This window comes from Poromitra crassiceps (assembly GCF_964638095.1).
Source record: "Poromitra crassiceps genome assembly, chromosome: 9".
NCBI lineage: Eukaryota > Metazoa > Chordata > Actinopteri > Beryciformes > Melamphaidae > Poromitra > Poromitra crassiceps.
The window spans coordinates 23,771,228-23,795,613 of NC_139630.1; the positions used below are offsets into that span (position 1 = coordinate 23,771,228).

The 24,386-nt window shown below is 44.2% G+C and overlaps 2 protein-coding genes across 4 annotated transcripts; both read left to right on the forward strand.

Moving 5' to 3' along the window:
* The first annotated feature begins 1,790 nt into the window (after window positions 1-1,790).
* Window positions 1,791-17,762, forward strand: LOC310782031 (sodium/hydrogen exchanger 1-like). 3 transcript variants are annotated; one of them, XM_083642684.1, is made up of 10 exons: window positions 1,791-2,004; window positions 3,489-3,595; window positions 8,652-8,754; window positions 9,854-9,930; window positions 10,101-10,207; window positions 10,714-10,790; window positions 10,998-11,145; window positions 13,304-13,521; window positions 15,185-15,387; window positions 17,653-17,762. In XM_083642684.1, the coding sequence occupies exons 8-10, from the start codon at window positions 13,326-13,328 to the stop codon at window positions 17,653-17,655; spliced, it is 402 nt and encodes a 133-aa protein (XP_083498810.1). In that variant the 5' UTR covers window positions 1,791-2,004; window positions 3,489-3,595; window positions 8,652-8,754; window positions 9,854-9,930; window positions 10,101-10,207; window positions 10,714-10,790; window positions 10,998-11,145; window positions 13,304-13,325; the 3' UTR covers window positions 17,656-17,762. The 3 variants fall into 3 exon arrangements, with proteins under 3 accessions (XP_083498810.1, XP_083498808.1, XP_083498809.1); XM_083642682.1 differs by lacking the exon at window positions 17,653-17,762 and having other exon boundaries at window positions 15,185-15,492; XM_083642683.1 differs by lacking the exons at window positions 1,791-2,004; window positions 17,653-17,762 and adding an exon at window positions 3,226-3,317 and having other exon boundaries at window positions 15,185-15,492.
* LOC310782032 (putative stereocilin-like protein) lies at window positions 17,762-24,107 on the forward strand. Its single transcript, XM_083642685.1, has 4 exons — window positions 17,762-17,801; window positions 17,951-18,048; window positions 18,501-18,651; window positions 23,910-24,107. The coding sequence occupies exons 2-4, from the start codon at window positions 17,965-17,967 to the stop codon at window positions 23,990-23,992; spliced, it is 318 nt and encodes a 105-aa protein (XP_083498811.1). The 5' UTR covers window positions 17,762-17,801; window positions 17,951-17,964; the 3' UTR covers window positions 23,993-24,107.
* Window positions 24,108-24,386: the final 279 nt, after the last annotated feature.

A 24,386-nucleotide genomic window follows, 5' to 3' on the forward strand; every position in this document is an offset into this window, starting at 1 on the left:
TGGAATAAAAAGAGCTAGTTATTGATTTTGGGAGGAAGAAGGCAGAAGTCTCCCCTGTCATAATTAAAGGGTTGGAGGTAGAAATAGTCCAGTCCTACAAGTATCTCGGTGTCCACCTGGACAGTAAGCTGGACTGGAAGAAGAACACAGATTCTGTGTTCAAGAAGGCCCAGTCTAGACTTTTCCACTTGAGGAAGCTTAGATCGTTTGACATCAGCAGGTCACTTCTTCATGTGTTCTACCAAGGTATCCTAGCTAGTGTCCTTTTCTATGCTGTGCTGTGCTGGGGGGGCAGCCTCACAGTCATGGACAGAAATAGGATAAACAAAATGATTAAAAAAGCTGGCTCAGTGATTGGCCTTCCCCCTGATTCCTTGGAGATGATTATAGCCAAGAGAACAAGGAGAAAACTGAACTCTATTCTTTCTTTTGAAGGCCATCCTTTGTTTATTGTATTTAATGCCCTGCGCAGTTCATTTAGCAATAGGCTTCTGATGCCTCGGTGCTCTACTGAGCGATTTAGAAGATCTTTTGTTCCTGCTTCTGTAAAATTCTTTAATGAACACTGCTAGCTCTGTATTGTGAGGCTCTCTCTCTCTCTCTACTGTATTATTGTTATTGTGCTGTATGTTACTGTTTCTTGTATGTATCTGTACTCGCTCTGGTGGCAAACTATGTTTCCCCTCGGGGATTAAGAATAAACACCATACCAATATTCCTTGATCTTTCTTTGTGTGAATTCGCCGAAGTTTGTAATTTTCTCCTGGTAGTCGGGAGGGAGTTGCTGACACACAGTCGTCCGCGCCCTGACGGACAGTCCCTTTCGTCTCATAAATCTGAAACACCAGGATGGTCCACCTCTAAAATTTTCAATTTTCATTTCGGTGGCGACTGTTTTGGCCTTCAGTCGGATCTGAACGGTGGACACACCTCGGCCGTCTGCTCTCTGTGTCAACACCCTGATGCCAAGGTTACATGCTGCTGCTCGATTTCCTTCTTTCCTTCTTCTTCTCGCCGCCATCGTCGTAACACAGCCAGTTCTCCATCTTTTGAAGCATGATGTTAGATTACAACGAGCTAGTTGTGTGGCTTAGCCTTCCAAAATGTTGCCGTTAGTTTTTTAGAATGTAATACATAGAATTGGGAATGTTACATTCAATTTCATTCAGACTGTCTTTCAGGCTCAATCGCTGCCATTTTCCCCCCGGAGCGAGGGAGGAGGGAGGGTGTTTTACTGTAGTGGCTGAGAGAGCGTAGTGGCACAGTGCTCCAATCAGGTCGCGAGGCACATTTTTTGCAACATCATCCAATCAGGGTCTCGCTCTCGTAATGTCTGTCTTGCTCTCGTTCTGCCTCATACCAACATCGATAGATTTTGGAGGTCCCGGAGCGGCCGTTAGCTGATAAAATCCATAGATAAGCCGCACCGTTATATAAGCCGCAGGGCCAAAAAACGGGGAAAAAGCCGCGGCTTATAGTCCGAAATTTACGGTAGTTAAAGACAGTCATCCATGATCTTACAGATGCTCTTCTCCCTTCTCTCTCCTGACAGGAACAGCAGCACCAAAGACTTGACCCAGTTCGCTGCGCACGCTATCGCCTTCAACCGGCAGCTGTCCCAGCATGACAAGAAGCAGGAGGAGGTGGAAGCCCTGGTCTGCTCCATGAGGCTCCAGCACGACAAGAAGCAGGAGGAGGTGGAAGCCCTGGTCTGCTCCATGAGGCTCCAGCACGACAAGAAGCAGGAGGAGGTGGAAGCCCTGGTCTGCTCCATGAGGCTCCAGCACGATGAGAAGCAGGAGGAGGTGGGAGCCCTGGTCTGCTCCATGAGGCTCCAGCACGACGATCAGCAGGAGGAGGTGGAAGCCCTGGTCTGCTCCATGAGGCTCTCTCCTCCCTCCAACTCCAGGCTGGCCCGCAATAGGGCCATGTCCAGCGCCTTGCGAGGAGGAGCCATGGAGGAACTCACCCCCTGACTGACTCAACCCCCCACTTAAGGCTTGGGTGAACGTCCTCTCGTCTTTGTCGTCCCACTGACAAGTCGCTCTATTGTTCATTCTTAAAGGAGAATTCCTGTTTTTTACACCCCAGACCTTATTTCCAGCTTAAAATATGTTTTACTCACCCAAATAACTTTGGTTTCATTCTGATCCCCCTAGAAGATATTCAGATCCAAGTAGAGTCCTGGAACTGGCCAAAACAGTCGTAAATGGGGCATATGTCGTTCACACTGTAAAGAACATATTTTCTGTCACCTCGCGGTTCATTATGGTTGTTATATAATTATGGGAACATGAATTAGCTATGTAATGAACCTCAGATGTGCTTATGTTCTTCTTCTGTGGTTTTCTCTTCTTATTCTGTTACCAAACAGAAGCGCTTCTCGCTTCTCATGAAGCACATCCGGGGCAGGTCAGAGTTGACTCCATCTGTTGTGTTGTGTAGCGTAGCAGCCTATCTTAGCATAGAGATATGATCTGATTTCAAGATTATGGACGATTCAATTCAATTGCTGCTTGTATGGAATAAGGCCATATATCAATTACAAACAGCAGCGGGAGATAAAGCGGGAGATGTTATCTATGTGACGGACACTCGGACAGCAAACAGAGCAGGCTGTCGGCAGCACGGGAGGTTCGTTACATAGCTACTTCATGTTCTCATAATGATAAGTCACCCCTTGGCCCTTAACCCTCCGTTTTGCATGTTCACGTGGAGGGTGTCCCGATTGTTTTTTGCATCAGATTATTTATATACTATAAGAAAGAGAGTTGGAGAAAGAAAAAAAGGTGCAAAATCTTAATGGGTGCGTTTTTATTATTAATTTAAATATCCAGCATTATATAAGAATTTAAATCTCCTACCACTGCCAATACCAACATTCAGCTAGGGAAAGCAAAATACAAATAAAGCAAGACACTATCTGTCTGCTGCACTTGCCCCCAAATCACTAAATACCCCCCCCCTGCCTGGAAGTAAAAATTCAACAGAGATGATGCTAGACTGGGTTTTTGACGATAACACACCCAAACAGCTGGATAATGTTTACTACCCTCGTCTTTTCACCCATGTTCACATAGTCCTACCTGATGAGGTGGGTCGGGGCATTATTGACAGATGATGAAATCGTGTGAACTAGCTTGTTCCCCTCCTCCCGAACAGGCGCCCCAACTGACCAGAGGAGGTGCTAGTGCAGCGACCAGGACTCATACGCCGCTGGCTTCCCACCGACAGACACGGGCAATTGTGTCTGTAGGAACGTCTTGAGCACGCCGAAAATACCGCTGCCCGGGAATTGAACCCGGGTCTCCGTGGTGGTAGGCGAGTGCTTATTATACCTCTACGCTACCCAGACCCACCCTGTCAATGAAATGTTTAACTTTAACAAATCACCAGCTTACTGGGGACCCCCTGATGGTCCCCAGACCCCATGTTGACAACCACTCGTTAGGTTCTATCTTACTAATTGCATTATTATGCTTCTCAAGGTGGATATGGTGAATCCCATGAAGAATAAGAAGTGCAACCACCACTATGATGAAGCAGCCATCCTGGCCCTCATCAAAGCAAGACACACCCAGAAGAAGAAATGCGGGTAAAACACACTCCCTCTGCAGACCGCTAGAAAGTCCACTCAGCTTTTTCCACCACTAAACAACTGGGCGGGCCGGTGTGGGACCAGAACTTAACCTTAACTCACATTTTCTTCATTATAGCGCTTTGATGTTTCAGACAAATGAAGTTTGGCTGCCTCCTAGAGGAAAACAGATGAAATTGTGCCACCTGGCCAGTTGTTGTGAAGGAAACGTGCTTATTGTCTTGGCCTTGGTTAACACGTTCACTGCCAATGACGTGTTAATACGTAAAAAAAAATCCAACGGTTGACTGCCAATGACGTGTTAACACGTTCACTGCCAATGGCGAGTTGAATCGTCAAAAAAAATCCAACGGTTGACTGCCAATGACGAGTTGAGTCGTCAAAAAAAAAAAAAAAAAAAAAATTGACGGTGGGACGTGGATCAACGCTCCCCACATCTCCTATAAAAATATTGGAGCCACCGAACGTGTACAACCCATTCCACCGACCCACTAAGTGGCGACAGTGCTCTCTATTCTAGAAAAAGTCGAGCCAAAACTGCAGGGGAACGCGCGATGAAACCATTCTCCTACTGTAAAATGGATTGGCGAAAACGCTTTCGCTTTCGCGCTGATTGCTGGCGGTGAGGGATTGCAAATTTGCATAATAGATTATGGGTGCAACACACTTTGAAACACGCAGCATAAATAAGACCACAATCGCAAAAGAAACCCCGTTTCTTGGGGTTTCTCAACCGAAAACCCAGAAACGAACGAGCCTCATTCTCATACTGTAGGCGAAAGCGCTTTCACGCTGGTGCACACGGGCGCACAACGGTGGGGGGTTCCAAAAATAGACTGGGTGGAAAACACACTTTGAAACACGCAGCATAAAGCCTAGAATCGCACAAAGCTTCATCAAAGCTCTCAAACCCAAGAAACGAGTGAGCCCCATCCACACTCCCAGGGAGGGAGGCTGCTCACTGCTCAGACAGGCAGTAGAAACTGCTTGTGACAAATGCTGCTGAAAGCCACCAGACACGCCCACGGAGGGAGGAGTTTGAAGGAGAGGGCGTTCAGAACTATATTGTTTAGATGTCTGATCTCTCACTGATGCCAAAAATAAATGGTTAAAGTGACTGTTCTGCCTGTTTGATTGAATTTCACAAAACTGCGATTATCTCAGCTTTCAGTCTCAGACGCTGAAACCATGCTGTACTCAACGGCTAATATCTACATAACTACTAACTCTACAAACTAACTCTTTTAGACAGAGAAAGCACACATTCTATTAGTACTTTTGTGAAATTTGTGTTCACAAAGTCCAAGCAGAAAATAATCCTCGGCTCTTGTAAAATGAGCCAGAATCCTCAAAAAACCCCTCTGGCAGAAGCTACCTACAGTAAAAAAAAAAAACGGCTGGCAGTGAATGTGTTAATACGTCAAAAAAAAGATTATTTTTTTTTTGACCGTGGGATGTGCATCTAACCCTTTTACATCTCTTATATAAATATTGGAGCCACCGAACGTGTACAACCCATTCCACCGACCCACTAAGTGGCGACAGTGCTCTCCCAGACTAGAAAAAGCAGAGCCAAAACTGCAGGGGAACGCGCGATGAAACCATTCTCATACTGTAGAATGGATTGGCGAAAACGCTTTCGCTTTCGCGCTGATTGCTGGCGGTGAGGGATTGCAAATTTGCATAATAGATTACGGGTGGAACACACTTTGAAACACGCAGCATAAATAAGACCAGAATCGCAAAAGCTTCATCAAAGCTCTCAACCGAAACTCCAAGAAACGAGCGAGCCCATCCAGACTTGCCCAGCGGCCGACAGGAGCAGCAGCAAAGCAGTGAGCCTGGTGACGCGAGGTTACAGCAGCAGCAGAAACGAGCTTGTGACACGCCCGCTGCAGCCAAGAAGAACACACGCGGAGGGAGGAGTTTGAAGGAGAGGGGTGTTTCCTGCTGTTATGGAGGAAATTACTGTTCAAAACTATTGTTTAGATGTCTGACGTCTTACTGATGCCAAAAATGAATGGTTAAAGTGACTGTTCTATCGAATTTCACAAAAAGCTATTTATCTCAGCTTAAATTTTCAGACGCTGAAACCATGCTGTATTCAAGTGCTAATGCCTACATAACTACTAACTCTACAAACTAACTCTTTTAGACAGAGAAAGCACACATTCTATTAGTTCTTTTGAGATATTTTGTGTTCACAAAATCTTAGCAGAAAAGAATCCTCGGGTCTTGAAAGATGAGCCAGAATCCTCAAAAACCCCTCTGGCAGAAGCTACCTACAGTAAAAAAAAAACGGCTGGCAGTGAATGTGTTAAGCTGTGTTCACACCGAGATATTTATTTTTCTCTCTGTCGCTCGATTCAACCCTTTGGAATCGCTCTGTCGCTCTGTTTAAATTGCTCGTCAACAGGCACAATAATTGACGGACATATGGGGGCTATAACGTTACACAATGTCATGATGTTTGTCCACTACGAGGCCGAGCCACCGTAGTTGTTTACAAGCTAAGCCTATCAGCGTGCTCCTAACGCGAGCTCTATACCGGTAGTACAGACTTCACTTCATGTCAGCTGTCAGCCTGTCAATCAGCTGTCAATGCGGTTTGTTGCCACACAATAAACCAGCGGTTTGTTCCAAGCCAGTGTGATCCTTGACTCACTCTCACAGGGCAGCCAATCAGCGTTGAACAGCGAGCGACTGATGCCAGCGTAATTTCGCTCGAGTTGGGATATTTCATCTCGGGCGTATTTTCGCCCTATCGTTCTGTCTCTGTCGCTCGGACGCCCAGCGATTTTTCTCCCGGGCGAATATACGCTCAATTGCTCGTTTGCATTGACTTTGTATGTAAACTCGATGCCAGCGAAAAATTTTAATAGGTCGGTGTGAACGCAGCTTTAGCAGTTTGTTTTCAAAGACACAAACTCTGGACGTTTTAATTTTGGGTAAAGCCAGAGGGTTTTTATATGGCTTACGCCAGCTCTGGGAGTATGAAGTGCTTTGAATGTGAGGTGTAGTGGAGGTTAAACGCAGGTAGACGCGTCTACTTACTTATTCTTCAGACGGATTTGCGTCTACTCACTTCTAAATCTCCTTTGATGCAAATCCATTCAAGTTTTTTTTCTCTTTTGGGACTAAAGTCTCTGCCGGGCAGCCGGGCAGATTGAGATTCCACCAGGAAACGTTGCATTACGACGGCGAGATGAGGCGGATGTAGCCTGTCTTGTGAATACTTGTGTCCACCAGAGGCGTCCCCGAAGCGGCTCTCCACTCTGCTCCACAAATCAGCCTGTGTATTTTAGCTTCTCTCAAAAGTCACGTCAAGCAGCACAGAGCAGATCAAGCTGGGCAGGAATTCACGAGAATAATAAAATAAAACATCCTGTCGATTTTCAAAATAAAGCCTGTTACTGTATGTCAAGAGAGAAACAGTCACACATTGGGGGGGGGGGGGGGGGTGCCAATTTAGCCTGCTTTCTATAATAATGCATCCCTCAATTACTTGAATGCTTCCATTATTTTGGCAGCTACTTGGGTTCAAATTAACTTAGTGAGTTGGTTTGAAATTTGTGTATCAATGAACTAAATTCAGTAATGTTCAGGTTATGGTAGCCTAATTGTTCTCATTGTTACATTGTAGCCTTTAACTCAATCAAAATGTTGTTTTTGTAGACACCAATAATGACTGCCCAGCAAATGTAGTTGAAACTAGTAAGTATAGTTAAAGCAGGACTAAACCCCCAAACACCTTTTTCAGCTTTTAACCAATATATATGGCTTTTGGGGTGGTATGTGAAGGATTCTGGTCAAAATCTCCACATCTGTGACCAATCTGTTAAAATTGTACAAACCCCTATCATTTCAGCAGCATAAGTTCCCTCTATGGGTTCAAACCTGCTTTTTTTTGTGCCCTCAAATGAATGGGCGATTTGGTACATCGTGACGTCACGGTGGTATTTGCGCGTGCCCCACTCATGTGAAAATGTGTTTTTTCCCCCCATGTGATTATTACTGTAGTTAATGCGGCGCGAGCCCTTTAAGAGCAATGTGGCACGTTGGACAACAGCGGGATGGTGTACACAGCATTAATTATAGCCTCCTTCACCGCCTCGGCCGCCATCTTCTGTGAAAAGTTGAAACAAATCTCGGAACGCCTCCTCTCGAGACCTCGACTCTGATTGGCTAAACGGACAGTGACTATCTGACCATCCGATACGTCTATCCAGAAAAAGTTCATCCCTCTTCAACTTTCTGTCCATCAAAACGTATGCAAATCTTCTGGATACGTACGCTTCTGAGTACTCCACGGACAGTCGGACAGCTGTCATTGAAAATGAATGGAAGTGAACAGAGAAATGAACGCACACGGACAGACACCATGGATCAGTGTGGCCAAGGCCTAATGTAACGCTACGCTGTGTCCGTTGCATTGTTTTTGAGATGACCTGGAACATAGTTGTTAGTTGTGAGCTAATAACGTTAGTTGTGTGGCAATAAAACGACACTGAATTACCAGTTTGATATAACGGTCAACCAAGTCACACTCTTTCCATGAAGCCCACCAGCTTTAATAATATCTGTTGGCTAGTTGTTGATATTTAAAGTCCCTGGAAACCAGAAATATTTCTTTATTATTTAGCATTTTGAGTTCATCACATCACAGGACCCTATGTTAATAAGCCACCAGCCAAATTTGAACGATGATGAACGTCGCAAAGTATATAAATTTAGGTTTGACAGTCATGGCAAAAGTCATGAGAATCAATTAGTTTTTAGAGTGTATTTTCTCCCGCGGACTGTGTGGGCGTGTCAGGCTGTCTTGAGAAATCTGATGTAGTTACCGTAGTTCATTTGTTGACTGAATGTTTCTCAGAATGCGATTATCATGCTGCTGACTAACCCTGGTTTTAGTGCTGTGACTCACATATATGTGGACATGTTCCTATAAGTGCCTTTTATAGTTTCACTGTGCTTATGTGTTGATCTATATCTGATTGAGAAAAGTTGATTTTCACATTAATTATAATTAAATATTTTTTTACATTGCCAGGTTGCAAACCAACAAGTGAACTCCTACAACTCATCAGTTCAACTGGAAAATGGCAGCCATGCTAATTAACGTGGCCATGGGCCTGAAGTCACTTCACAGCTGGGTAAGTGGGTCACTCACATCACTAACCTGTTATTTTACGAGCTGTTATTATATGACTCTCTTTCAAGAGTCATATAAAAAAGGTATCGAACACTCTAAAATTCAATCTCTGCAATTTTAGGCAGATTAGAGCATCTCTGACTGACAGTGCGGCTCTAACCTTTCTCCATTCAATGATTTTTGCACATATAGATTACTGCCTTACCAGCTGCTCCTTCACAGGGGGAACCACCTTGAAGCCCATCGAGTCTCTATATAAAAAGGCCCTGAAAATTTTAGATAAGAAACCTATATCTTGCCATCATTGCAATATACTTCTAAAGTACAAGCTCCTCAGCTTTGACAATTATAAAAAATTAAAAATTGCCTGTATGATTTATAAAATCCTTCATGGGCTAGCACCACCTCCTTTAGAATGCTTTATCAAACGGAGAGCTACCCAGAACACCACGCGAAGCTCGTCGAGAGGTGACTGTGAACTACCTCTGAGACGGTCCTCTGTCGGACAAAATGTTTTGTCCTACAGGGGTAGCAAACTGTGGAATAGCCTACCAATGTCAGTCAGAGAGAGTAGCAGTTTTCACACCTTTAAGGGGCTGTTAAAGTCATGGCTCAGATCAAATCAAAACTGCGACCATATCTAAACCCTTTTGTTTCATGTGTTGTTTTTGTATATATATATCCTTGTAAGTCCTATGTCTACCTTGGTCAATGTCCCTAATGTTTCCTGTTTTTGTTTTATTTGTATTACATACCGGAATTGAAGGTCTGTATGTGCCCACTTGAATTGCAAAGTTAAATGCCTCCTTCATGTATATGTATGTCTCCTCTCCTTTTTACCCTATGTGTATGTATGTGTCACCTACATTGCACCCCTGTCAGTTGCCCTATGTATGCACTAATTTTTCTATTTCTTCTTTTTAAACTTTTTTGTACCTCACCTGTCGAGGGACTACGGATGGAAATTAGCTAAGGCTATAATCCGGCACATTTACATGCAAATGTTCATTAATGTTGCACTGTCCCTGAAATAAATAAATAAAAAATTACCTACCTGTCTTTAGACTAAATGTCATGACTTTGTTTCAATCTTTTTACAGTTAACAAACAAGCCAGAGCTCCCAGCCCACCGCCCAGCAACATGGTTCTGTGAAACAGTGCCTTCTCCTTCAACCAGGTATAATTCTGGACTTGATCTGAAAGCTTGTGTGATTTATCAAATGTCTTCAAAGGGCGTAATGTAGGGCTAGCATTTGAATCCAGAGGTAAATTAGTATTTGGGACAGCCCTACAGTTGGAACAATATTTGGCATTACAATGTAATACTTTAATTTGCCTTCATTCCAGTGGCAGCTGGTCTCCTCTCCATGACCTTCTGCTCATGACCGATGCCTGCAGCAACTGGCGGATGGAGCAGGATGTGGCCGTGCTGACCAAGCAGCTGGAACAGCAAGGTAGAGCATGAAGAAGCACACATGAATTTGAATGAGTTTTCATAAACTGTTAAACTCCACCTACCTCCCCCTCATAGAGACACTGCGGAGCGTGCCATCATTCAGAAACCACGCCCAAAACGGGGGAAAACACAATCTCCCCTCCAATCCTGGCGTTCCTCCTATGTCGCGTGCATGGTCGGGTGTTGCACAAAAATATCGTATATGCGGAAGATGAACACTCCAACTTACTTCATTGACAGCAACATCCACATTTTTCTTCTTGCCAATTCTCAATGGCTTCCTTGTTTTCCTTGGGAGTACAAAAATATGTTAACTGGCGATTCTTTTTTACATTTGTTGTCTGCGCAGCCCACCACACAACAGCTTTTAGCTATGTTTAATTCAAGGAAAATGACACTGGTGTGTGGAAATGAACGGTGCTTTTCCCCCGTGATGGGCGTGGCCTATTTCATACTGTACATTTACTGTTTCTCATCTCACTCTGTAACCATCTATCTATACAGACTGAGAACATCCAGTTGAAACGCAGTCTGGAGAAGCTGAAAGGACAGCATGAGGAACAGGAGCTAGAGATCAACAGGTAAGCACCTAAGGACTCAAAACACTTGAAGGGAATGTGAGTCTCTCTTCTTTTTTCAGTTCTTTTCATGAGTGCTGGTTGTACGACAAGAGACCATTTCTCATTTGTGACTCAGAAAAAACGACAGGACTTCTGATGAAGCTGTTTTTATTCATTCATGTATAAATTGCCTGACCCACAGTTTCACTGCTCGCCTGTCTCTTTTAGGTTGACAACACGCCTGAAGGAGGAGAGAATCCACTACTTTGACCTCTGCAGTGAGCAGGGGGCGAAGGAGTGGATGCTGACCCAAGAGCTCATCTCCAAAATCAAGGATGAGAAACATCAGCGGGAGATCCAGGACTTGAAGAACCAGGTGGGGAAGCACTGTATGCTATTGTGTGCTGGGGCAGCAGGCTGAAGGCAGCGGACGCCAACAGACTCAACAAACTGATCCGTAAGGCCAGGGACATTGTGGGGCTGGATCTGGGCTCTCTGACTGCGGTGTCAGAGAAGAGAACGTTGTCCAGGCTACGCTCCATCATGAGCAACGACTCACACCCACTCCACGGCGTGCTAGTCAAACACAGGAGTACGTTCAGTGAGAGACTGATTCCACCTAGATGCAATACGGAGAGGCACAGGAAATCATTCCTGCCTGTGGCCATTGGTCTATTTAATGCCTCTCTTAAAAGAGCACCTCGGAGACGCTCAGTCAAGGACAGTCTGTTGAAAGGCCAGGAGCCCCTGAGCCCCTGATATAAGAGTCATGAAACAGCTTCCCAGTGTCAATTCCTTTTCTCACCCCTCCCTCATGCCCTTATAGCCAATCCAAGATTCAAGATTTGTATTGTCACTCCGTAGTACAAGTATCACGTGTGAAATTCTTGTGCTGTAGACTCCGTTACAACATAGTGCAAAATAGCAGGGCATATGAGTGCAAAAACAACAAGAGACACAACAAGCAATAAAACAAGCCAAAAAACAGTGACATATTCACTGCACATAGGTGCAAATAGTATAGACATAATTTAAACATAATTATAATAATGTTTAATAATTAAACATTCTGTTTGCACAGGTGCAAATAGCATAGACCTAATTAGAATTAAACATACGTAATGGTAGCAGCTGCAGTACAGCTACTACATGATTGTTGGGAGTTTATTTGTGTATGTTAAGGAGTCTCGTGGCCTGCAGGAAGAAACTGTTCCTCAAGCGATTTGTGCGTGCTTTTGGGACAGTGTATCTCCTCCCTGAGGGTAACAGGGAGAACATGTGGTTCACATGTGGGGGTGGTTTGTGTCCTTGATGGTCTTCAGGGACCTCCTGAGGCATTCCAATATTGCTGTAGAGGTGGAATGATGAGCAGCTGTAGTGCCTTATGCAACTTGGATGACATTCGTTTTTTGGCCTCTGCATCTTTGACATGATAGTAGAAGTGGTTACCAGACTGGGATGGGGACATCTCTCTCTGGCTGTCGTGTGTGTTTTCCTGATCAGAATGTATCTTTGACATGATAGTAGAAGTGGTTACCAGACTGGGGTGGGGACATCTCTCTCTGGCTGTCGTGTGTGTTTTCTGATCAGAATGCATCTTTGACATGATGGAGAAGTGGTTACCAGACTGGGATGGGGACGTCTCTCTCTGGCTGTCGTGTGTGTTTTCTGATCAGAATGCATCTTTGACATGATAGTAGAAGTGGTTACCAGACTGGGATGGGGACGTCTCTCTCTGGCTGTCGTGTGTGTTTTCTCATCAGAATGGAACTTAGGCTGGAAATTGGAGCAATTTGTTATGCAGTAACCTCTGACATCACTGTTCCCCTTTGTTGCTGGAGAAGAGTTGAAAATGCTATTTTGTTCAGATTGCCTGTTCCAGTGTGTTCCAGGCCAACGGCGCCCCCGCCAGGCCAGAAAAAAGATAGATTTTTTTTTTCTGCTTTCCCCAAAATTTCAATAAACCTTTATGGCATATTATTACAATACAACAATGCTGGTGTTGACAGTGTTGACAGTAATAGAAGATGCCAAATCATTAAAAACAATAAGCATTTTGCTTTTAGGAGCATTGTGCCAGCGTGCAGCGCTGTTCCAAAACGTGTCAACGTGTGTCGTTGCCTGGGAAACGCACATCCCATAATACAACTGTTCGCATCGCATCCCATAATAGTATGATGATACTTGGGATGCCATTGCGTACATGGATGCGAACAGGTTAGCTAAAAGTTTAGTGTCGCCAGTGAGGGCCCCCATCGTTGCGGTCGGGGTACATTTCGAAATCCCTCCAGGCCTGAAATTTTTCTAGGGGAAACACTGCTGTTCCCATATTATTCTCAGAAGCAATAATCAGTGATTTGATAATGTTTGCTTTTATACTAAGACCATCAAAGCTAGATTCAGAAAGAAGAGCGAACATTTTCTGAGGAGTTAGGAAACTATTCAAATCTCATAAAACAATCAAATGTTCACTCACTTTATTATCCATTCAACTGATGCAAAAGGCATTAGCATCTTGTCCCTTGTCCTTACAGGTTGATAGCATGCGGGGCAGTGATGCGACCCTACGTGGAGGCCAACATATCCCACAAGTCCCACACCACCATCAAGTACTTCCTGAAGATGTGGAGCAGCGTCAGCGAGACGCTCATCTTCATCTTCCTGGGCGTGGCCACGGTGGACGGACAGCACTCCTGGAACTGGACCTTCGTCACGGTCACTGTCATCCTGTGTCTGGTGGCACGGGTCATAGGTCAGCTCTACTGTAGTGGTTTCCAAACGTTTTGAACGTATATGTGATGGCAGGCGGGGGTGTGTTAAGATATACATTCAAACGGAAACAACTATGCATGATGTCATGGTGGACTGCCGTTGATAATCTATGCACAAGTCAAGTGAATAGCTTCTTATGAAACACGTTTGTCACAAAGTTCACTATAGAGCAAGTACTGTACATAATATGTTAAGCAATGAGCAGAGCATATATATATATATATATATATATATATATATACATATATATACACCAGAGGGTTAGGGTAGCGGAGCGGTGATAATTACCGCTCCTCGCTCCCAGAGCGGTCCTTTCCACCCGCTCCAGCGCTCACGGCCGCTCCAGACCGCTCCCCGCTCGATACAGATTTCACCCGCTCGCACTCACCGCTCCACTCCGCTCAAAAGAATAAGAGAGATAAAAAGGCCAGGGTGTTTTAATTTGCATTTAAACGCGTTTCGGCATATGTGCCTTCATCAGAGCAGAGCATGCTCTGATGAAGGCACATATGCCGAAACGCGTTGACCCTCAATAAAAAAAGAAAGTGGAAATCTGAAGTCTTGCATCTCAATTTTTGGCGTGCTGCTACCGTCACTCTTGTAGTGATTTTTTTGATGATATACTGTCTGTCTGTGACTTCATTGGTTGTTGCCAAGAGTCACGAGCTCATCACATGATACTGCCACACACATCATGTGATGGGAGAGCTTGTGATGGAAAACCGTTTTTAAGTTGTAGCGGTCAGTGGGTTTGTGGTCACTTCAGTGCCTACGGAGCCATCTCACATAGAGTAGCTTATTAAAACACACAATCAGAGAGAAAAGTCATTTGACTTTTATTAGGGCTAATTCATAAAACTCTGCAGTGACAGAACAGCAGCACGCAAAATCTGCACCACGGTAATTTACCCCGATTCATAAAATTATGAATTATGATTGTGAATACCATGATGGATCCACATTAGTTATTAGTCAGCTGCAACACAGGTGATCACAGCCAATCACAACCAACATGTTAATTAAGCTTGACATATGCAACAGTCTGCCTCTGAGTCTGTATCTGTCAATGGGCAGCAGAGACATGTTAGAATGGCAGATGATGTTGGGCATGGTAAACCAAATGTTTATGATGTCACTGACTGAGATTATGAATTGGTCAGTGGTGATCATCACCTGATGAAGACCTATCAATGCTCTGTAAGATAAATATATAGGAGCATTGGTGGCAGCAGCCTTCTCTTTAGGCTACTTTATCTCTGCTACACTCCAGCACCTGCTAAAACGTTTATGTGACGTGTATGGTCATCTTCTCTTTTTCAAAATGATCATTTTCATTAGTTAACGTTCATTTTTACAATAGACCGTGACCAAAATGGGTGGAAGAATGGAGAAAACGGGTCATGCAAAATTTGCAAATCGCTTCCCAATATTTCGCATTTTGAAGCACCCTACCGTGACGGTATCTGCCCCTAACGTTACTCTAAACCTGCCAGTAAGTTTTATGATACAGCCCCATTCTATGGCCCTAAATGGTCAACTCTGGCAACTAAATAGGCAAAAAAAATAGCAAATATTACAGTATTTGACCCAAATCTGTTACACACACACTCAAACCCAGTTTCTCATGACATTGTCCTTCCCAGGTGTGGTTGCTCTGGTCTACGTTATCAACAAGTTCCACATCGTCAAGCTGACCACCAAGGACCAGTTCATTATAGCCTACGGTGGCCTGCGAGGAGCCATCGCCTTCTCCCTGTGCTACCTGCTGGACAAGGACCATTTCCCCATGAGAGACATGTTCCTCACCGCCATCATCACCGTCATCTTCTTCACTGTCTTTGTCCAGGTACTGGGACACCATCTTGTCTGTTCTGTTCCCCACTCAACAGACTGTGTTGTCACATCGTTAGCCGTTAGCCGTTAGCTGTTAGCCGCGTTAATATAAGAGCCCGACCCGTCACCCGTGACGTAAACACATACATGCAGGCAGGCTACATACACAGTCACTCGCAAAGGTTTATTACAGCTGAGAGGCTAAGTAAGGGACGCTAATGTTATCTCTCTGACTCGTTGGCTCCAATACACCCTTTTCACGGGGGCCATTTTGTGTCAAAAAGGCAGGGTAAACACAGGGGCAAGCATAACACTAATGAGGGTTTCCAACTTCCATGATTCACCCGTTTACACAACTTGCGGGTTATCTGCCCCGGTGTACAACTGATTCAGCTCAGTCTGTCAGGAGGTGGCCTCTAAGTTTACACCAACCGCAAAGATCATCTCATATCATACGAGGGAGTCCTGTTCAGTCTGTCTCGTGGTGTTGCCTAGTTGAAGGATTTGCCTAATAAGATTCAAGATTATTTCAAGATTTCAAGATTATTTTAATTTGTCCCGAGGGAAATTTGTCTTGGACATACAGGCTGCCACATAGGTACACAGTGCCATAACAAAAACAACAACAAAAAACAATAGTGCATAGCACACCAGTGCCGACTTGTGCAAACACACAACCAAAGTGCAAACATCAATAATTTACAGTACAATCAACAATACATTACCTATGACCTGAGTTTAGGAGACTGACTGATATGGGGATGAAAGAGTATTTGTATCTGTTGAGGTGTCTTTTTTTGTTCTTGATTGGGACTCTGTAACGCCTGCCAGATGGAAGCAGTTCGTATTCTGAATACAAGACATGAGAGGGGTCAGCAATGATCTTCCTAGCTTGTCTTATGAGTGATTTTGATAGCGAGGATGATATGCCATTCACCTTGGTGACAAGAGGATACAATTATGAACCAGAGAGAATACAGAAGAGGAACTTTTGCAGAGAGTGAAGTGAACAGGCAGAGAGATGCGCCTCCTGTCTAAATGCCTGGGTGCCCTGGCTGCAGACCTTTTTCACCATTCCCAGGATAAATTGTGGAAAACGTCCCAGACCAGAGAGGCCAGGTGACTTGTTGTCTCTAAAGTAAGTCAGTGTTTTATCTCTCTTCTAAGCCTTCCTGTTTTGTAAACCGCGGCTCTGTGCTCTGTGCAGGCTTTTAGCGGAGGAATACGGTAGTTGTACGGTTGGGAGAAAAAGCAGTGCCGAATAAAACTGCTGTTTTGCGGAAAAGTAAAGCGCTGAAAATTGTCAAAATAGAGCGTGCATGTACACGGATATCGATTTGTTTAGGTGGGCGTTGTTTTAGGTGGCTAAATTACGTTTTTTTGTTTAGTTGTTGACCCCCAGGACTTAGAGAGAAAAAGCTGGTGATGCTGCTGCTCTGGGTGCCGGATCTCGTTCAACGCTGCGCCCCGCTTCAAGAACACTGTACCTAATTAAGTTAGTGTATCTGACTAGCTGATACTTGTTAAATACTTGATAAATGTTTTAACATTGCATGATATTCAGTATAATCTCAGATATCCGGCAAGAAAAAAAATATTAATTTCACTAAGCTTCCTGAAATTCCAATTCACTTCCAATGTTTCATTGGAATTGATTGATTGATTGATTGAATTGACCCCAATGCTGTTGCAGACCACCATGCCACTGCATCGTGGCAATTACGGTCAGATGCAGCATTGGGATGCTGAAAATAGGTGTTAGATCTACTGTATGCAGTAGATGGCGCCATTTTGCAATGACGAATACCTATATATAAATACTGCTGGTTTAAAAATGGGCTGTACATTCACAAAAAGATCTATATATAGTGTGTATATACTGTATGTGTGTGTGTGTATATATATATATATACACACACACACTATATGTACTGTATGTGTGTGTGTGTGTGTAGTTATATGAGGACCGCTTTTATGACTGTTGAAGCATTTTCTGAAAATCTCATAAAAAAACGCATTTACACTGTATGCTTCATTTACACTGTAGCTTCATTTACACTGTAGCCTACGCTTCTGTACTGAAAATCATAAAAGTCATAAACTTTTGTTAACCACAGACCTTATTTCAAGCATTCAACCAAAATCCTCACACATAAATCCCATTGACTTTTACACATAAGAGGCGGAAGTGTTAACATCCAGGTCCGGACTCATTCCTGTGGTACTTCTGTCCCCTTTACTTACTGTGTGACCTGCTGTCTCCCCCTGGTGGCTGCAGTAAGGCTGTGCTGTGGCTGGGTCAGCTGAGGCTGTCCTGCTCACCAGACCAGTTGCTGGCTCTCGTCGACCTTCTGCAACACAGTCTTGCATTTGGACCCACAGGTAACTGGAAGACTGATGTCTTCATTGAGATTGGAGTTCTGGCAGGTAAGACACATCCACTCTCCTCATGTTGAGCACCCTGATATGAACAATCCTCTCTGTGATCATCTGCTAAATGTGATTTTTCACTCAGTTATGTTGGTGGCTGTTTAGCTCTGGGAGCATTGATGCTACTTCACTTTCTCGTTGTGCAGCTGGTCTTCCAGATATGTCCATGTCAGCTTTGGTGAGGGACCAAATTGAAGGAATCACACCTCTGGCTATCTCAATGATACCACCTGAGCAGTTTAGTGTAAAGGTCCTTACACAGAGCACGTTTTTTTCGTGCGATTAATTCGCACGTCAATAATATTTTCCGAACCTATATCAGTCAATGCAACCATGCATACCGACGGCGAAGTTTCGCTGAGCGTTATTGCGGTGTTTATTTTTTCGAACCACGTTCGATTTTTCAGAAATTCGCTTCCGACGTGTACACATCTGTGGCTGTGATTGACAGGTGGGTCAAAACTCGCATCGCAATTTCGTGCCGTATATTCGCATCGCTCTTGATGTGTAAGGACCTTAAGTCTTAAATGACTATTATTACTAGTTTACTGTACACTGACCTGACTTCCACAAAACAAGTCTATGGAGTTCTATTCAGCTTTTGTTCTGGGACCCGAAATGTCTTGTTATCTATGTTGGTGTGTTCATCTTGACAATTCGTGCCTCCCCTCATTTGGCTCATGTCACCTTCTGCAGGTGGTGTTTAACCCGAACCAGATCAGCATGTTCTCCTATGAGCAGGCTGTGGCAGTAACAGCTGAACAGGAAGCAGCCCTGTCAGGTAACCAGCGGAAAGCCCTGGGTATTGTGCTGTCACCCTGGGAGGACAGGCCTGCCGACTTCAGAGGTAAACCACTGCAACTTGGATCATTAAAAAAATAAATTAAAAAGCCCGTTGATAAATTAGAAACATGTACTTAAAGGCCCATTCCGTTGGTTCTGGCGAGAAATAAATGTGCACAAAGTGTTTATTATTGGCACTGAGTGAATGCGCCTTGACGTCACTTAAAAATGGCGACCAGGGGCGTTTCTCTCCGACCAGCCGTTCAGAAGATACATGGAAAACCGCAGTTTCGAAGTGGATAGCATCTCCCGCCACAGCTAGAGGATGTGACGTCTCGCGCGTTCACGTCGAGCTTGTCTCTTGTCTAGACGCTAACAGGAAATGGCTGAAGTAGCTTTTAACGTTACGCTCGTCGCTAGCTGCTAGCTAAAGGAAACAACAAACACAGACTCCAGAAAAAGTCCAGACTAAATAAATAAATATTTATCTAATGAAGCCCGTCTGGCCAGACAGCAGCAATGTGACCGACATCGGGGGGGAAACTAGAGTCAGGACTGTGTTTTCGGTTCATGAAGGGAACTTGCTGCTTGTAGCTACTGTAATGTGGTTTTGACCAGATAACGTTAGCTGCTTGCTAATGGATTTTCAAGATTTTTACTGTCACTCCGTAGTACAAGTATCTGACCACCTGGTCAGAAACTCTGCTAACATTACCGTCTTGTGTGAAGTAATGCAACCCTAACGTTACTACCGTTATGCTTATGGTCATGGAACATTATTGTTTGACTGCATTTAGCTGCGGTGGTGAGTCGTTAGCTTCATGCGGGGGTCACCCCTATGTTCCCACAGCCCTATGTTCCCACATTTCTAAGATTTCAGCCCTATGTTCCCACAGCCCTATGTTCCCACATTTCTTAGATTTTTTTTTCTTCCAAAATAAGGCCCTGTGTTCCCACATTTCCCAACAATAGTCTTGTTGCACAACCACACCAGTCTCAAAGTTTTGTGTGCCTTTGATCATGCAAGAATACACATGATCATGAAAAAATACACAATATGACTAGCACTAGTTAGCAATTCATCCATATCAGATTTGGCCCCAGCCCCCTAAACTACAAGAAGTGGTTTGCACTAGTTCTCATAATGTTCCCACGTTTACTAAGATTTACTTACTCTTTGTCTGTGTGCATTTTAATTTTTAATTTTATTTTATTGTATTAATGAAGAATCAAAAAGGCATTCACAATCCAACTTACACAATGCATCACTACGAATGACTGAGTAAGGTCAAAGAGACAAAAAACCACAAAAATAACAAAACACAATGTGATCTAAACGTTTCGATGCAGAATGTTCCAATTTGCACCAAATTTGGTGAAGGCGTGTTGCGTGGAACACTTTTGTGTTGATCACGATCCGTCCATAGTTGTTTCTATTGCGACAGTTTGAAAAACCAAATGCACAATTTCGTAAATACTACAGCACGGATTTTCACGATATTTGGTGGAGAGGTGTAGTTCCGACGACCCCCTTATATTTTGATCGTAATTCGCGGCCATGCCCCATTGGTGCTGAGTGGTCCACAGTGTTTGCTCAGATGGCTGCTATTCATGGAAGCTTGATCCCTGGAAACCGTGGAGGAAAGGTTTTAGTTGTTCAGAATTTCTGTTTCCACCGTCATGAAACGAGAGGAGAAAAGATCCATTGGCGTTGCTGGCGCCAGAAATATAAATCTTGAAATAGTCTTCAAAGGACAGCACTTGCAGATTGCCTGTTCCTGGCACAAAAATGTTGAGTGAACTGCATAAATAGTGCAATAAAGGTTGAGTTAACTGCATAAATAGTGCAATATTTTTATTTATTTAAATAAATAAAAAATTAATCTTATTTTGATTGTTTGCTAGTAGCCCTGGCCTGTGGACATGTGCTGTTCTCTGGCATAATTTTGACACGTCAGCGCTTTTGCTAGCTTCACTTTCAGCTTCAGGCTTAGATCTTGTGATTTCCACACTTCCGTCAGGTTTGCTGCAATGCTCCTGGCCTGTCCTATTCTTATCTTGATGTCTGCAGCGCTGTCTCCTTCAGGGGTGATATAAGATCCCAGGAACTTAAACTTTTTCACATTTTCAAGTTCAACACCCTGGATTTTCACATTTCCTTTCCCATGCACATTCATGGTAGAAGTCTTCAGGCTGTTGATGTGAAGACCCATTTCCAAGCTCGCTTGCCTGAGATGGTTTGCCATGGTCATGATTTCCTCTTTATTATTTGCGATCAGGGTTGTGTCATCGGCATAACGAATGTTCCAGACAGCTCGACCTCCGATGCCCTTTCCACTTCGCTCCAGGAGATTGATCTCCACCTCTCTCATGATCCTTTCCCCAATTGTATTGAAAAGTATCGGTGAGATCAGACAGCCTTGTCTGACTCCCTTTTCAAAACGGAAAGGCTCTGTCCTTTGGCCTTGTACTCGGACCACTCCAGTGGCATTGTCATATAGCTTCTTAACTATGAATGAATGAATCTAACAGTCGGAAATATGCCTAACGTTAGCCTACTGTCTGTTATGCTTACGGTACATTGTTTGACGGTACCGTACACACAGGGGGAGCAGGCTATTTCCTGGCTTGTGCAAACATGAGTATCCGCAGCCAGCAGGCTCTGACTGCAGTGGGACTGCACATACTAGTAGCGTTAGCTTGATGCTAATCGCGGCTAACTAATATTCATTTACATTTATAGAAATTACCACCAGCCCCACTAATAACGTTACCGTCTTGTGTGGATAATGAATTTAACAGTCCTAAATATGCCTAACGTTACTGTTATGCTTATGAAACATTGTTTGATTGTTCAGTTTGGTCAACTCCAGGCATTACCATACATACAGGGGGAGCAGGCTATTTCCTGGCTTTTGCTAACATGAGTATCGACTTGCCCGCAGTCAACGCAAGCCAAAACACGACCAAACATGCCACAATAACGTCCCCTAATTCATCCAGAATCCTTCCTGGGCATCTCGAGGCTGATCTGACCGATAAATTGTCCAGGTTGCCGTTTTCAAGTGACTTTTATGAGTTAACGTTACAAAGCAACGAACAGCTCTGCTGTTGCCAGGCAACTGCTTGTGCGCGTGCGAGTATGGTGCCCGCGCGTCAGCTCGTTCACACGCTGCCTGCAGTTACACTAACGGCCACCGGCGTCACTAATAGTGAGTTTTGACGGATTGGGCCTTTAAGTTCACAAAAATCACATCATTTGTATGATCTTGGGACAATCCACCAAAATGGGTAAACATGAACAAACCTCTCTCAAAGCTCAAAACATTCACTTAAATCGCATGATTTGACAGTGGCTTTTCTTTATTTGTAAGACGTTTATTTAAACTCTGTTAGGGAAATGTTCTTTGATTTTTCGAGCGCCTTCATTACATTACATTACGTCATTTGGCAGACGCTTTTATCCAAAGCGACTTACAATAACACATTTTTTGTCAGCAATAGAGCAATCAACTATGGAGCACAGTCTAACTTCTGAAGGAACAGTGGTACAAGTTTAGGTTAGTGGTACAAGGTTGGTTAGTTTTTTTTTTTTTTTTTTTTTTTTAAGAAAGAGAGAGAACGAAGTTAGATCAAGAAGGGCCCAGATGGAGCCTGAACAACACTATCCAGCCACACATTCTAGCAAATAAACTGATTCAATATAAATTGCATAATTCAACCATCGCCTGGTGCATGAGATATCTTGTGCCTCGACCTCAGTTTGTTAGGCTGGACGACACTGTATCAGATATCATCTGGACAAAAACTGGAGCCCCTCAAGGAACAGTTTTAGCTCCTTTTTTCTTTATTCTTTATACTGCGGACTGCAGACATAGTGAGGCCATGTGTCATATGCAGAAATTCTCTGATGACACTGCTCTTATTGGTCTCATCAACAAAGGTGACGATCGGGCCTATAAAAAGGAGATTGATTTATTTGTTTCCTGGTGCGATGACAATTTTTTACTGCTCAATGTTGAAAAGACAATTTTTTACTGCTCAATGTTGAAAAGACCAAAGAGCTAGTTATTGATTTTGGGAGGAAGAAGGCAGAAGTCTCCCCTGTCATTATTAAAGGGCTGGAGGTAGAAATAGTCCAGTCTTATAAGTATCTCGGTGTCCACCTGGACAGTAAGCTGGACTGGAAGAAGAACACAGATTCTGTGTTCAAGAAGGCCCAGTCTGGACTTTTCCACTTGAGGAAGCTTAGATCATTTGACATCAGCAGGTCACTTCTTCATGTGTTCTACCAAGGTATCCTAGCTAGTGTCCTTTTCTATGCTGTGCTCTGCTGGGGGGGCAGCCTCACTGTCATGGACAAAAATAGGATAAACAAAATGATTAAAAAGGCAGGCTCAGTGATTGGCCTTCCCCCTGATTCTTTGGAGATGATTATAGCCAAGAGAACAAGGAGAAAATTGAATTCTATTCTTTCTTATGAAGGCCATCCTTTGTTTAATGTATTTAATGCCCTGCGCAGTTCGTTTAGTAATAGGCTTTTGATGCCTCGGTGCTCTACTGAGCGATTTAGAAGATCTTTTGTTCCTGCTTCTGTAAAATTCTTTAATGAACACTGCTAGCCTTGCTTTGTGAGGCTCTCTCTCTCTCCACTGTATTATTGTTATTGTGCTGTATGTTACTGTTTCTTGTTTGTATCTGTTCTCGCTCTGGTGGCAAACCATGTTTCCCCTCGGGGATTAAGAATAAACACCATACCATACCAAAAGAGGCCTGAAACACAACATGTAGCTAACAGCTCTGAACACATGTAGCTAACAGCTCTGAAACACAACATGTAGCTAACAAACATGTAGCTAACAGCTCTGAAACACAACATGTAGCTAACAGCTCTGAAACACAACATGTAGCTAACAGCTCTGAAACACAACATGTAGCTAACAAACATGTAGCTAACAGCTCTGAAACACAACATGTAGCTAACAGCTCTGAAACACAACGTGTAGCCAGGTCTGAAACACAACATGTACCTAACAGCTCTGAAACACAACATGTAGCCAACAGCTCTGAAACACAACATGTACCCAGAATTGCTGGAATCAGGTGTTGCCACACTTACAAAGCAGCTCCTCCCATTCAGTCTTAATGGAGCAACAGAAACTAAGTGTGACGGCATCATCTAAACTGGAACTCTGTTTACTTTGCCTTTTGTTTGTGACACGCCCAAATACAGTGTGACCAATGGGCATTCTATTTTCCAGTTCTATTGGTTTGACCCCTGTGTGTGTGTGTGTGTGTGTGTGTGTGTGTGTGTGTGTGTAGGGAGAGACTCATCGGGGCTGGCACTGAGCCCCAGTCCTCTGTGTCTCATGCTGATGCTGCTGCCCTGCCCCACCATGCCCTGATCTGCCCCCATCCACCCTGGCTCATGACCTCGCTCACCCCTGGCAGACGACCTCGCTCACCCCTGGCAGATGACCTCGCTCACCCCTGGCTCATGACCTCACTCACGCCTGGCTCATGACCTCGCTCACCCCTGGCAGACGACCTCGCTCACCCCTGGCAGATGACCTCACTCACCCCTGGCAGACGACCTCGCTCACCCCTGGCTCATGACCTCACTCACCCCTGGCTCATGACCTCACTCACCCCTGGCTCATGACCTCGCTCACCCCTGGCAGACGACCTCGCTCACCCCTGGCAGACGACCTCGCTCACCCCTGGCAGATGACCTCACTCACCCCTGGCAGACGACCTCGCTCACCCCTGGCTCATGACCTCACTCACCCCTGGCTCATG